Source organism: Betta splendens, chromosome 13, assembly GCF_900634795.4.
Source record: "Betta splendens chromosome 13, fBetSpl5.4, whole genome shotgun sequence".
NCBI lineage: Eukaryota > Metazoa > Chordata > Actinopteri > Anabantiformes > Osphronemidae > Betta > Betta splendens.
Window position 1 is genome coordinate 14,433,409 of NC_040893.2, and position 14,272 is coordinate 14,447,680.

Genomic DNA, 14,272 nt, shown 5'->3' on the forward strand with positions numbered 1-14,272 from the left:
TAAAAGGTGCAACTTGAATGGCAGTTGTCATTTTGCAACATCAACATGTTTATTGTGTGTTTTTTTGGCATGTTTCTACTCTGTTCTTTCCAGTTTAGATGCAGTGATGCTTTACTACAACTAATCAGGACTTTTGCAGGACAGACGCGCTGCACATCAGCTGTCAGCTCACTGAAACACAGTCTCGTGCCTTAAACTCTTCTAATGCAGAAGAGATGAGGTCGTAGGTCAAGGCTAGAGGGACTTTGTGTACAAGGACGTGCTGGTGATTGACAGCAGGAGACAAGTAGGAGACAAGTAGGAGACAAGTAGGAGACAACCAAGTTGTAAGAAGTAGAAAGTCTGAGGACGGGTTGGTGGACGGATGGTGAGAAGCAGGAGACAGAGGCGAAACAGGAAACAACTATTGTTATGGAAACATTCAAATGAAGTGCAAATGTACTGAAAGTTCAACTGTAGAAACATTTGTACAGAACAAAATGATAAAACAAATAACATATGAACTATTAACAAGGACGATACTGGAGATGAAGAGAAGTCTGCAAAAAGATGTTGCTGCTCGAAATGGAACTTAGAGGTTGATGTACCAGATACAGATGCACGTCTGTGTACAGTGAACAAATAAAACTTCATAAGGCATCGCTGAAATATCTGAAGAACTGATTTTTGTGCAGTTGAAAGGAAAACACAACGAGACTAATGAGCAGTCGCTGCACTGATGCATTCCTTTAGTAACAGGCAGTGTAAGCTGACATTATTTCTCAGGTTCTGTTAGTTTTTCATGTTTGGAGAATGACATTGTTAGCGTTGAGCAGTTGCTCATCAGAAGTTAATGAAGAGTTTTTGTTTTTTACATGCACGGTGTTGAAAATGTAAATTCCTTCTAGTAAAGCATCATCTATTCAGCGTCTCGTGTCATTTCCACTGGTGTCGTCGCTGTAGTTTTAAGTTAATGGTTAGAATCGATGAAGAAACTTGAGAAAGGTTTTAACACAGCACAGCTTCTGTTTGCTTCTCATTGAGGTTTAACTGTGAATCCATGACAGAAAAAAAACACTTCCTGTTGAGTGAAGTGTGTGTGTGTGTGTGTGTGTGTGTGTGTGTGTGTGTGTGTGTGTGTGTGTGTGTGTGTGTGTGTGTGTGTGTGTGTGTGTGTGTGTGTGTGTGTGTGAGAGAGAGAGAGAGAGACAGAGACAGAGACAGAGACAGAGACACAGAGGTAGTCACCATCACCATCAAGTCTTCGTCTCTTTGTCTTGAGCAGCTTTTAGTATTAACTCTTGAACAAGAGATATTCACAGATTGAACTTGTACAGAAATAAGAATTACAAACTCAGCACAGAAACTGGTCGTGAGAACTTATCAACATGGACGTTCGGCTTGTGCTCGCTGTCGCTCTCCTCTTCATCGTGACTGTGACGGCGCAAGGTAAATATCTAATTTTTGCAATGTTTTTTGTATTGAAATTTTAGTCCAAGTGTAGAAGTTGTAAAGTTGTATTTCCCATAATTTCCTGTATTTTCCAATCTGTTCTAACTGCTGTGTTTCATCATTGCTGATGTTTTCATATTCTTATATTTATGACTAGATTTTTTTGTATCTCACAGCTAATATTTTAAACAAGAATGATTTTCATGGTGTGATTACACAGTAGATTCATGCAGCGGTTTAGTGTTGGTAACCAGCTCCTGCCGTTTCCCTCTGAACAGTAAACGGTTAGAAGCTGAAGACGATGATGTGCGTTTGTCTCTGTTTGTGTGTTTAGGAAATGTAGAATTCTGGAGGACGACTGTCACACTGACCTGTCCAAAAGAGGGGACTTGGACCCTAGATGAAAAAGACAAAAGCGACATAGAAGAAAAGACCAAAGAATACCAATATGAAATCAAGCGGAACCCTCTGTCCTACTGTGAATACAATGATGATTCTGAGAATCCTGTGAATCCTGAGCCTAAAATAAAATACTTCTTCTACGTGAAGGGAAAGGGTGAGTACAAAGTTAGATTTCTTCTAATGGTTTTCTAATCAATTTCTTTTAATCTTGTTCACACTGCTGTTATTTGTCCTCCAGTTTGTGAAAACTGCTTTGAGCTGGAAGGGACTTTGTTTTTGCTGATCATCATCGTGGACGTGATTGGGACGGCCATAGTGATGATCGCGATCTACAAGTGTGCCAAGAAGAAAGCCCCAAGCGGACCGGCGCGCCCTAAAGGTGGGAAGGCCCGCGTCAGCGGAGTTCAATGCTGAGCAGCAGGTCCACACTAAGCACAGGGTCCACGCTAAGCAGAGGGTCCACGCTAAGCACAGGGTCCACGCTAAGCAGGGGGTCCACGCTAAGCACAGGGTTCAACGCTAAGCACAGGGTCCACGGTAAACAGAGGGTCCACGCTAAGCAGAAAGTCCACGCTAAACAGAGGGTCCACGCTAAGCACAGGGTCCACGCTAAGCAAGGGGTCCACGCTAAGCACAGGGTCCACGCTAAGCAGAGGGTCCACGCTAAGCACAGGGTCCACGCTAAGCAGGGGGTCCACGCTAAGCACAGGGTTCAACGCTAAGCACAGGGTCCACGGTAAACAGAGGGTCCACGCTAAGCAGAAAGTCCACGCTAAACAGAGGGTCCACGCTAAGCACAGGGTCCACGCTAAGCAAGGGGTCCACGCTAAGCAAGGGGTCCACGCTAAGCACAGGGTCCACGCTAAGCAAGGGGTCCACGCTAAACACAGGGTCCACGCTAAGCAGGCGGTCCACGCTAAGCACAGGGTCCACGCTAAGCACAGGGTCCACGCTAAGCACAGGGTTCAACGCTAAGCACAGGGTCCACGGTAAACAGAGGGTCCACGCTAAGCAGAAAGTCCACGCTAAACAGAGGGTCCACGCTAAGCACAGGGTCCACGCTAAGCAAGTGTGCCAAGAAGAAAGCCCCAAGCGGACCGGCGCGCCCTAAAGGTGGGAAGGCCCGCGTCAGCGGAGTTCAATGCTGAGCAGCAGGTCCACACTAAGCACAGGGTCCACGCTAAGCAGAGGGTCCACGCTAAGCACAGGGTCCACGCTAAGCAGGGGGTCCACGCTAAGCACAGGGTTCAACGCTAAGCACAGGGTCCACGGTAAACAGAGGGTCCACGCTAAGCAGAAAGTCCACGCTAAGCAAGGGGTCCACGCTAAGCAAGGGGTCCACGCTAAACACAGGGTCCACGCTAAGCAGGCGGTCCACGCTAAGCACAGGGTCCACGCTAAACAGAGGGTCCACACTAAGCACAGGGTCCACGGTAAGCAGAGAGTCCACGCTAAACAGAGGGTCCACGCTAAGCACACGCTAAGCAGAGGGTTCACTCTAATGCACAATCCCCTTCTTTCTGTATGTCCTCAGCTACTTCCCGCTCCGGACCGGCTCCACCCACTCCATCGCGCGACTATGAGGTCAGTACATTAGCTTAGCATGAGGATTCAAAACGTCTGCCAGCCCCTGGAAAATGCTTGTTATGTAGATTTACTCACAAAAAATCCAAATGTGATGATCATAACATGTTTACTCTGTGTTTCGGCAGCAACTGAACCCTCACACTCGCTCCCTGGAAACTTACTCCGTCGTGAACAGAACAGGATAGAAGCCGCGTAAAAGACACGGACGAAGGCCGACGAGACGATAAATCATTCTCCCAAATGTCAAAACCATCGAATTTGTTGCCGTGGTACAAAATGCTCACACAAAATACTGATAGGCAGCAAACGTACGAGGACCTTAGTTTGTGTGAGAGACTGCAGGTGTGAACGTGACCTTCTGAGCTTTGAGAAGGTGTCTTGATACTTTGGGCACAAACAGAATTGGTGAAGAAAAACGTATGATTCAATAGTATAATAGCTCATGTAAATAGCTCTACATTAGTGTTTAGTGGGAACTAAACTAGAATAGAATAGGAAACTTGTGACGTTAATCGCTGATGTTTAATGTATAAATATCTGCTGTAATCTGAATCAATAATGAAACGATAGAGGAACCAAAGTCTCAGTTTATTTAGATGTACACAATTATAACTTCTAATGAAAATAACCATAAGCCGCAGGGATTACAATAAAAAGTGACTTTAATTGTTGTATTGAGACAGTAACGCAACACTTAATAATTAAAACAAAACAAAATGGTTGCTGATTTAAAAGGAGACACATGCTTTCTGTCGATAAATGTTTATACTGAACCGTTAATTAATGTACTGTACAACCTGCACAAAGCCCTTGGCTCATGGTTTGCTTTTGCTCTGTTCATCGTGTCATCGCGCCCGTGTCACTAATAAATAAACCGCAGCCATCACAGCTCGCGTCTCGTTCTTCTCTGCTAGTGACGAGTTCAGACGCGGCTCATGAAACAGCCCTGAAGCCGCAGCTCACATCCGCAGCGCACCCACACGGACAGAGGCTCCTCCACCGCGTCTCTCTGACTTGTGTCCATGTCGTAGGAAACGCCCCATATGTGGAATCAAGCGTTTCACAATGTCTGTAGAAACGTATGCAAAGAGATCAACGCAATGGAAATGTGTTGCGTTCAACTCTACAAAATCACTGTGCCTTTCCCAGCAGTGAATGAGCTCAGCTGCACAGATGGAAATGATGACAGGAAGCGTGATGCCGTACAAATCATCAATATTATTGTGTGTGTAGGTCGGTGTAGTAGTTGGTGGAAACACTCCCACACTTCAAACTCTCTATCTCACCGTAATCTACATCTGCTCTGTGTTGGCATGAAGAGAAACAGAGAGGGGGGAGGGGGCACATGATGCTAGTCAAACCGCTGCAACACACACACCTGTGTGTGTGTGTGTGTGCGTGTGTGTGTGTGTGTGTGTGTGTGTGTGCGTGCGTGCGTGCGTGCGTGCGTGCGTGCGTGCGTGCGTGCGTGCGTGCGTGTGTGTGTGTGTGTGTGTGTGTGTGTGTGTGGGTGGGTTGCGGAGCCGAGCTGTCTAAGACACTGCTGCGTCTTCTCCTCGGCTCTAGTGGAAAACTGCAGCGCGGAGCACTGTTACAGCTGAAGAAAGACGAAAACTCTGAGCAGCGATCGAAGACTTTGAGCGATTAGACTGTGATACGAGGAGGCTTCCTCCACAGTCGCCTCTCTCATCTCCTCCTCTTCCCTGTTTCTATTTCAGCCTTTCTGCCTTTTTAACCTTTCTTTTTCTTTATCTATTTTCCCTGTACAGTTGTTGTGTAATTCTTTTCATTGCTCACTGTCTCATTCTGTCTGCTATCGTCTATTTGTTTCTTTAGCATTGACTCAAATGAACAAATGAAAGATTCTCACCCTTTTAAGTTAAATTAAACAGTAGCACACATAGGATCTGTAGATAGAGATAACTGTATAAAAGTAAAGGTCAAATAACCTAAAAAAGTCCTATTTAAGTCAAAGTATGAGAGTGATGATGATGATGATGATGATGATGATGATGATGATGATGATGATGATGATGATGATGATGAAGATGAAGATGAAGATGAAGATGATGATGATCACAGCTTAGCTTCCAGATAATTCACCTGGATGGAAAAGCTAGTTTGACAGCGCAGCAATGTCTGCTTCTAAATTGCAGCAGATGCTAACAACTGTCATTTGTGAATTTATTTATCTGAAACTAAAAACAGAGTGTTATTGCTGTGACTGTGCTTTGTGTAAATGTCTGCAGCGTTGTGCAGAAAGCTAAAAGAATGAATGTGTGTTTTCTTTACCGCTGTCCGTCACCTGCCAATTAATTAACACGCTACTTCTGGAAGGATCCAGTGTTATTTGAAAATACTTCCTTTTTAATTTTCTTTGGGTGTGACGCTCGCATTCAGCTGTTAACATGCACTTAACGTCTGATCAAAGCAAACATCAGCATGTGACAGAAGAATCATCATCAGTTTAATGCATGAAAACAATGTGAGCTTTGGTTTCTGTACAACAGCTGTCAAACATCGAACGCACTCACTATCCACTACCACTATGGTTTAACACTAAGCCCAAACTTCTCTGAACATTTCTCATGTATAATATTGCAATAATCAATAACACGGACTATTTTAATTTCACAAATTTAGATTCAAACTATGCAACAACCTTTAAAGCGTCTACTAAGTTTTATTCAATTAACTAAGTACAGTTAAAGTTTCACTAGGAAATAGGAATTAGATGAACTGACCATGAAAATAGAACAGAAAATAGATATATTTATATAATATAATATACTATATAAATATTTTTGTTAGAAATTATAATTTGAATGGTAAAATTAATCATTAGCAGTAAATAATTATAAGCCACAGCTCCTTTTATTCATCAGTTTATCAATATGCCAAAAAAAGGGGCCGATAGCAGCCGATCCTGCAAATATTAAAAATAATACGATCCACCAAAAGATAAAAAAACTGGTTACACAAAGCCGATGATAACAAAGCAGTGACCAAACTACACATGAAGATTCACTCGGTCCTGACTTTGACCTCTGGAACAGATGTGTGAGACGAAGAAGCCGTTTTCAGCGGCCGTGAGCCGCCGCTTTATTAATGACGTCGTACGTTTCTTTCTGGCCTTTGTGTCTCAGTCGCTGAGGGACACAAAGACAAAGTGATGTTAAACAGTGTTGTTCTCATCACATGACATATGTTAACATATCGACTCCTACCTCATAGTGGTCATTAGGGGCTCTGCTGGGCATGTCATTTGGAACGAGGCGCTGTCTGTCAGAAGCTGAGCAAAGACAAGAAGTCATTTTTCATTATTAATGAAACATCTCTATAATCATAAACGGTGTTTCCTCTCTGTTATGGTTCAGACCATTGTTCACTAAAGCAAGTTCAGCATCATTCACATGAGAATGTTTTTGGTAGCTTCGGTTTTTCTTTGCACTAAACTTACATTACGTTACCTCTGATCGATTCATATATTTAGCGTTTGCCCATGATTCATAGAAGAAGGTCAAGCTTTGAAAGAATTTATGTATTATATTATATTATTGCAGCCAAATAAGAAATAACATAAGTGCTTGCTGTGGGTTTATAAATATGCATCAGTGTAATATAAAGAAAGTCAAACAGTGAAGTCTTTGTTAATGAGCAGCTGTAGTCTGTGACTCAACCGTTTGGTTAACTAATAACTACACACGAGAGATTCTGAAACACAATAATCAGTCACATAAAATGATGCATCATCGCTCTAAATTAACAATGTTGTTAAAACACAAAGTCCAAAACAAGGAGTGAAGCGCTAACATGCAAAGCAGCTCATATTAATCAGGGTAGAGCAAACACTTTGTGCAAAACATTTCTGAAATAAATTTCAGAAATAAAATTAAGTCTCCTTGGTGGTTCCATGTTTTTATTCACTGAGCTAAGTTAATCCAGGTTTTTGGTGAAGATGTGAACAGAAGCCATAACGAAAACTAAATAATTAAACTTCATGCTGCTTTTGTTGATCGTTGACCATTCAAGTGCTGTTTCTGAGTTTATGTCCTGTAGAGTCGACATCTGTGCACGTTTGTGTGATGCACTATTAGCACTTGATGTGTTCCAGCTGGTAATTAATGCATGCAGAGATGTATAAAAATGAAAATCATCACATTTTTATTTTAAGAATTGTTTCAAATGATCAACCCCTAAATAATAAATAAATAACTAATTTACACACAAAAACAATGCATTATTTCAAATTTACTGTCAACCAACTATATTAAATGACCAGTTTATTAAATAATTCATTATAACTTGGATCAGCTACTGCCTATGGATGGACGGACGGACGGACGGACGGACGGACGGACGGACGGACGGACGGACAGACAGACAGACAGACAGACAGACAGACAGACAGACAGACAGACAGACAGACGTAACGTTTACCCTTGTTTGAGGCGCTGGGCCGGACCCCAGCCTGGGAGGCGATGAGGTAAACGGCCACTGCGATCACAGCCGTGGCCACCAAGTCTCCCACAGCTAAGCCCACGAGTGAAGGGACGTCGAGCTCGATGCAGTTGTCACAGGCTGGAAACACACGTGAACAAGCGCGGGGGTGACAGATACTTAGAAAAGTGAACTCTCAGGACGCTGTGCGTCCACAGTGGCATGAAACAAAGTTGAACAAAAAACTTAGAGGAACTTTGCAGAACTTACTTCGAAATTTCACGTAAATGAATTGTTTTTCAGTAGCAGTACATGAGTACTCTCCTGAGTTCTCATCTTTGTACTCTAGTTTCACTGTTTGATTTAATTCCTCTCCTCCTGTTTTTCTCAATTTACTGTTTGGGTCATTGCACTTCAGCTCAATACCGTCTCCTAGTTTTTTCACCTCTATTTCATCCTTTTTGTCTTCTGTGTAGCAAAAATAAACACACATGTACAGATCATTGAACCAACTCTGACACATTAAGCACAGACATGATTCCATGAAGACAGATTTACACCACCTTCCTTGTACAGTTTAAACTGCTTCCTTACCAGCGCTGAAGGACGCTGTGGGAGACAGTTAAAAACATTTACATTAGTGTAACTTGCAGTTCATAAAAAAAAAAAAAAAGAGAAAAATCTAAGTCCAAACAATGACACTCACCAGTAAACGTCCAGAGAAGCAGGAAACACAAAATTAACGGGTGCTTCATAGTGTGTTTGCTGTTCACGTTCTGCCGATGACAAACGTGTGTGAGATGAGTCGATGTGAGAGACACAGAAAACAGGAAGAGAAGGATGAAAACGCCATTTTCTGCTTCTGGACGACCATTTTATTCAGCTTTTAAAGCAAAAAAACTATGAATGAGATTCAGTTGATGCTAGAAGACAAATGATTTAGCTACAAGAAGACAAACACCAGCAACTCCGACTTTGCTTACTTTTTTCTACTAACATTAAAATATACAACAGAACGTTTGCGAACACACACTGTAGAAAACAACCACAGATGAAGTGCAAATAAAAAATTACAGCAAAAGAGACAAAAAGTAGAAAACTGACCTTAAATAAAGAGCTGCTGCGTCTCTGTCCTCAAATCCAGCGTCTGTCTGTCAAAGCAGCGTGTGTGTGTGTGTGTGTGTGTGTGTGTGTGTGTGTGTGTGTGTGTGTGTGTGTGTGTGTGTGTGTGTGTGTATGTGTGTGTGTGTGTGTGTGTGTGTGTGTGTGTGTGTGTGTGTGTGTGTAGGAAGCGAGTGTGATTGGTTTGTCTTTCTTACCTCAATAGGAAATTGAACATTTATATATATTTTGTTTATGTACTTTTAAATTAGCGCTGCTTTCTCTGCAGAACCTTAACTTGTAATGGAACATTTGAACAGTGACTCATCCTCAAACTTATGTAAATGGTTCTCTGATATTCTGGAGACAGTGAATTGTGTTCTGCTCTGTGGACTAGAACTTCTGACTAACGACATGTTATGGGTTCAGCCAGAACCCGTAAACTTAGTCCCATGCTAAGTTAGTCATCTTCTCGAAGCTCATTTCTCGGAAGCCTCGAACGACTACTGTGAAGGAAATCCTTCATTTTGGCAGCAGAAATAAACTCACATCCAACTTTGAATTAGTTGAAACGACTGATCAGTGTGTCGAGACCGACTGTTTGGTTGCTTAGGGAGATTCGCGGAGCCGCCCCACCTGGTAACACAAAGACACGAATGCATCCCTGTGTTTAGATAAATATTTTAATCCCCTGCATGTTGTAAGTGTTTGTACTGCTCAGTGTGACAGACTCCATGTACTCAATGCAGACGACGGAGCACAGACAGCAAAGAAATGCTCCCACAACACAGCTCTGCTTCCTGTTTGAGGAAAACCCACAACAACCTGTGACCTAGGGCAAACACCTGGCACACACACACACACACACACACACACACACACACACACACACACACACACACACACACACACACACACACACACACACACACACACACAACACAACACAACAAACTTTATTGTCTCCTTGCACCTGCTACTGTATCTATCAGGATCCATATGTCTAACAAAAATCCTCCACGTTTACAGCTTTGAGCGCCCTCTGGTGACTCTTAATGGAATCACAACGTTATTCAATTTTAATATTGTATTTATTAGACATACTGCTTTATATACATATACATCTGCATACAAATATACAGTAAATGACGTCTGTGGGTCCATGTACAAATGCATGCTCTATAACTTATAACTATCTCACTGAAACATTATAAGTCAAAATGTAAAATCTCAAAGTATTTTGTACATTCTGGTGTTAGCAAAGGACAATTACTGCATTCCAATAATGCCACAAGTAGGACGACATCATGAGCACATGGGTAACATAGAGAATATGAGCAGTGACACTTTTCACACATCAGCAGCGTAGAAACAATAACATGGAGAATGTAGTTTTGTGGCCATAAACTCATGTTCGTGTTTGATTCCACACACACAGATACGAGCTTGTTCCTGGTCGTCTGTGCCCAGAGGACGGTTACTGTACAGTGACTGGCTGGCAGCTGCACCGCTGGGCCCTGGGACCCATGCATGAGCAGATGTACAGTACGTACGTAGGCTTGCAGGTCAGTCAGAGCCAGATCTCCTCGCTGCTTGTGCTGTTCACCTTATAGATGTAGCCCACCATTGGATATCTGGCAAAACCTGGACATCCACACGGCAGAAACCAGGAATGAAAAAGGTAAAACACTCACTGTCCCCGAACAGTGAAGCTGCATATGAATAATTAAAAATGTAGCATTAAAAGTGAATTGTTCCTGACCTCTGGCGGCGTAGGCTAAAGACAGATCCTCCTCCTCCTCCTCCGTCTTTTCTCTGTTTTGCTGGGCAGCCTCTCGAGCTACAAGAACAGGAAGTAGAACGCAGATTCTTAATCACTTATGTATGTTGTCAAAAATATGCCTTAGATATAAATATTTTATCATAAATACATCTTATTATAGTATGTGATGGAAAGAGGGTCATTCAAGTGCTGTAGGAAAGATGGGGCGGAAAACTTCACTGTTCCTGCTGTAACAGGAAGCTGATTGAATTTGGTCATGAACGTCTGAGATGCAGGGTGACATCCCAGCATGCACTGCGGCTCTTACCTTTGCGTAAAGTGCTGAGGTCGTTGAGTTGCATGTTTGAAGGCAGAGACATGTTCTCTCTGGGGATGTAGGTTTTATCAGATTTCTCCGACTTCAGATTGGCAGAGTCGCTGTGCCAACGATACAGAGGAGAGACATCGTGTAGGTTTGTTAGGATTTCTATAAATAACCTACGGATGTGATTATGGAGGGTTAAGAGCATCTGCAGTACATTCATGCCTATGTGTGTGTAATGTCACGGTTTAAAGGAACCAGCGGTGAGTGAATCCCCTCCACCAGCTCAGAGGAGAGCTTGGTGACGGTTCTTGTTCTTCTGTGGTTTGACAGGGTTCAGATGTCAGTGTATTTCTGGCCGGTCACTTCCTGTTCTCTGGCGCTTTTCTGAAAACACCTCAGTAACGCGCTAGAGCAACAATAACTGACTTCCTTCAGCTTCAGAGAGAAGTCTCTATTCACCTCCTCTTGGTCAGCAGAATCTCCACCGGCTCATCTGTAACAGAACACGCAGAGATGAAGCGGCCCGTGGATGGAACGGTTACTAGTTTGTGGGACACACACAAACACTCTCACCGAAGGACTTGAGCTTGTTTCTTTGCATGAGGCAGAGGACGATGAGGCTGAGGATGAGGAGCGCCATGAAGGCCATGGCTCCTCCAGTCACGATCCCCAGCATGGGCACCTCCACGCGGGACTGCAGGAACTCTGGAGACACAGTTACGGGGTGTAAACGCAAAGCTGGGGGCGGGGCTCCACGGGGGGGCGGGGCCACGCCGCTCACCTGCCAGCGTCAGGTTGCTCTGCGCCGTCCCCACGCTGTTGCTCGCGTTCAGCGACACGTTGCCCGACGGGCTGCTGAGCGTGACCCTCAGCGTGTGGTTGCTGAGCCACGGGTAGCGCCGCGAGTCCAGGATGAGGACGTCGGACGTGTTGGCCACCAGCTGCCCCGACTGGTCCACGAAGGCGATGGTGGCGGGCGGGTTGGAGCGCACCAGGGCGACGAGGACCAGGGAGAGGCCGGGCTCGGAGGTCTCGCTGTAGTGCGCGTTCACGCGGAGGATCTCTGGCTGGACTGGGAGCACAGAGCACGGGAACACGTCAGCACAGAGACCCTGAAGGCGTCACCGAGCGCCGGCCGCCCGTTCACTCGGACTCACACTGGACGTTGAGCGTCACCGTGGCGTTGTAGCTCTCCCCCGTCCTGGGGTTCGACGCCACGCACACCAGCTCCCGGTCCCACTTTCTGGCGTGCAGAGAGAACGTGCTGTTGTAACCGACGCGAGGCGCGGACTCGTGCTCGGACGCCAGCACCAGGCGCCCGCGGTCGCGGTCGCGCGCCGCCTCCCGCTGCCGCTGCCCGTTCAGGTACCAGGTCAGCGAGGGCGGGGCGCGCGGATCCCAGCCGTCCGATTGGCAGCTGAACCTGTGCGTCACGTTTTCCTGCATCGTCAGAGCGGCCTGGTGCCGTCCGTCAATTTTAGGGGCGGGCTCAATCGCACCTGAGGGGATGAGATTTGTCCCAAGGCACAAAAACATTAAGAACTGTCAAGTCTCTCGTCAAACATTACAACATTTAACTTGCTTTAAAATTATATAATAATTCATGTGTAAATGACTTTTATCCACTTTATTTTTATCAAATTATGCAACCATCATTTTATGACCTGTAATTAACATTGTTATCATCCAGTCGGTGCTGTGCAGTAACCTTGAGGTCAGCAGGGGCCGAATACCAATTAGCCCAAGCAGAAGCCACGGCTCATGCATAATAGACTGCAGCTCCCAGGAGGCTCACCTGTCCAGGATAAGGCCAGGGTGTGGAGGAACACAACTGCAGAGCTGGACCCCCACCTCCTCAGACAGCTGTAGTCCATTCTGGGCCAAAGCAGCACCACAAACCCGAGAACACTCCTCTACCTGCACAGAGCACAAATCACACACGTTTAAGTCAACATGTGACATGTTCGCAACATGTTGGCGCTTTTACATCTTTGCCAAATTCAATAACAACAAAGTATTTTTTGCACCCAAAGGCAAGTTTACAGCTGTGAACATGTGTGAAACATAAGATTTGACAGGTTCTTAATCATCCATCATGGTCAGATTTGTAGATGCACAGAATCTGTTGGAAAAAACGCAGACTGAAGTGAGACTAAAGACACAAAAGCAGGCTGTGACGACATGTCATCATTTACTATTAGTCGTAATTTAGTGATTTACCCTCGCTGCAATACAAACACACTCCGAGTAGATGCAGGGAGTGACTAATGTCTGGAGCTTGTTGACGGTCTGCGTCATGTGATCCGTGTGAGCGCCTCACACGTAAGCAGGAACTGAGATACACAAGGAAACACACATAATGCTACACACTGAGCACGGAGCTGTGGAGACGACCATGACAATTCACATGCACACGCGTCACAGCTCTTTGCTCCCTGGTGCTTGGTTTGCACTTGCATTCGGGGAAACCTGATAGGCTGCAGGGGCCTATGCATTACAGCATAGGTCTACACACACACACACACACACACACACACACACACTGGACACATTTGCGTGTACAGATGTGTTCAGTTGAACGCACAAACAGCCCTCTAACGCACTCGCACAGTTATTACCTCAGTCCTTTCTGCAGATGGCGTGATTCAGCCTGCTGGAGCTCCATGGCAGCAGAAGAGGCAAGGAGGAAGAGTGAAGGATGGTGTTAACAGCGCGGTGATGAGAGGCAGCCCTCTCTGACTCAGTTGCTTTCCCATCTGCGAACGCTCATGCACTGGCATGCGCACACACACACACACACACACACACACACACACTGCTCTCTGCAGGATACAGCAGGTCTAGTAGCAGCATTCGCTGGCTTACGCAGGCAGCCACGCCGTCGCCGCGCGGAGTAGGGGAGAGTGCGGGGGGGGGTGAGGAGATGAGGAGGGAGGCAGGAGGAGAGATGAAAGGGAAGGGAGAAGAGGATGCAGAGTGAGAAAGAGAGGAGAGAGAGAGAGAAAGAAGAGTGGGTGGGCACAGAGTCGTGACAGAAGGAAAGGACTCCGCGGGGGCGGAGAGGAGAGGAGAGGGGAGGTGAGAGGAGGAGATGAAAGGCTAAGAGACGAGAGTAGGATGCAGGTGCTGAGAGTCTGAACGCAGAGAGCCGAGTAAACGTCTCCTGCATGTGTGTTCTCGCGCTGTGTTCTTGCAAGGTTGTCACTATTTCAGCTCTGCTACTT

At 45.2% G+C, this 14,272-nt stretch overlaps 3 protein-coding genes across 3 annotated transcripts; 1 reads left to right on the plus strand and 2 right to left on the minus strand.

Moving 5' to 3' along the window:
* The first annotated feature begins 1,178 nt into the window (after positions 1-1,178).
* Positions 1,179-4,308, plus strand: LOC114868718 (T-cell surface glycoprotein CD3 epsilon chain-like). The gene is made up of 5 exons (XM_029172536.3): positions 1,179-1,428; positions 1,766-1,987; positions 2,072-2,212; positions 3,368-3,417; positions 3,546-4,308. Exons 1-5 carry the CDS (start codon positions 1,368-1,370, stop codon positions 3,603-3,605), a joined length of 534 nt encoding a protein of 177 aa, XP_029028369.1. The 5' UTR covers positions 1,179-1,367; the 3' UTR covers positions 3,606-4,308.
* Positions 4,309-5,865: 1,557 nt separating this feature from the next.
* LOC114868715 (T-cell surface glycoprotein CD3 delta chain-like) lies at positions 5,866-8,464 on the minus strand. Its single transcript, XM_029172531.3, has 4 exons — positions 8,131-8,464; positions 7,861-8,001; positions 6,648-6,712; positions 5,866-6,569 (listed from the first exon to the last, which is right to left on the minus strand). Exons 1-4 carry the CDS (start codon positions 8,402-8,404, stop codon positions 6,501-6,503), a joined length of 549 nt encoding a protein of 182 aa, XP_029028364.1. The 5' UTR covers positions 8,405-8,464; the 3' UTR covers positions 5,866-6,500.
* Positions 8,465-10,030: 1,566 nt separating this feature from the next.
* Positions 10,031-14,232, minus strand: LOC114868161 (transmembrane protein 25). The gene is made up of 9 exons (XM_029171571.3): positions 13,667-14,232; positions 12,844-12,965; positions 12,206-12,547; positions 11,830-12,120; positions 11,622-11,753; positions 11,508-11,541; positions 11,052-11,161; positions 10,724-10,801; positions 10,031-10,605 (listed from the first exon to the last, which is right to left on the minus strand). Exons 2-9 carry the CDS (start codon positions 12,920-12,922, stop codon positions 10,532-10,534), a joined length of 1,140 nt encoding a protein of 379 aa, XP_029027404.1. The 5' UTR covers positions 12,923-12,965; positions 13,667-14,232; the 3' UTR covers positions 10,031-10,531.
* Between the last annotated feature and the right edge of the window lie 40 nt (positions 14,233-14,272).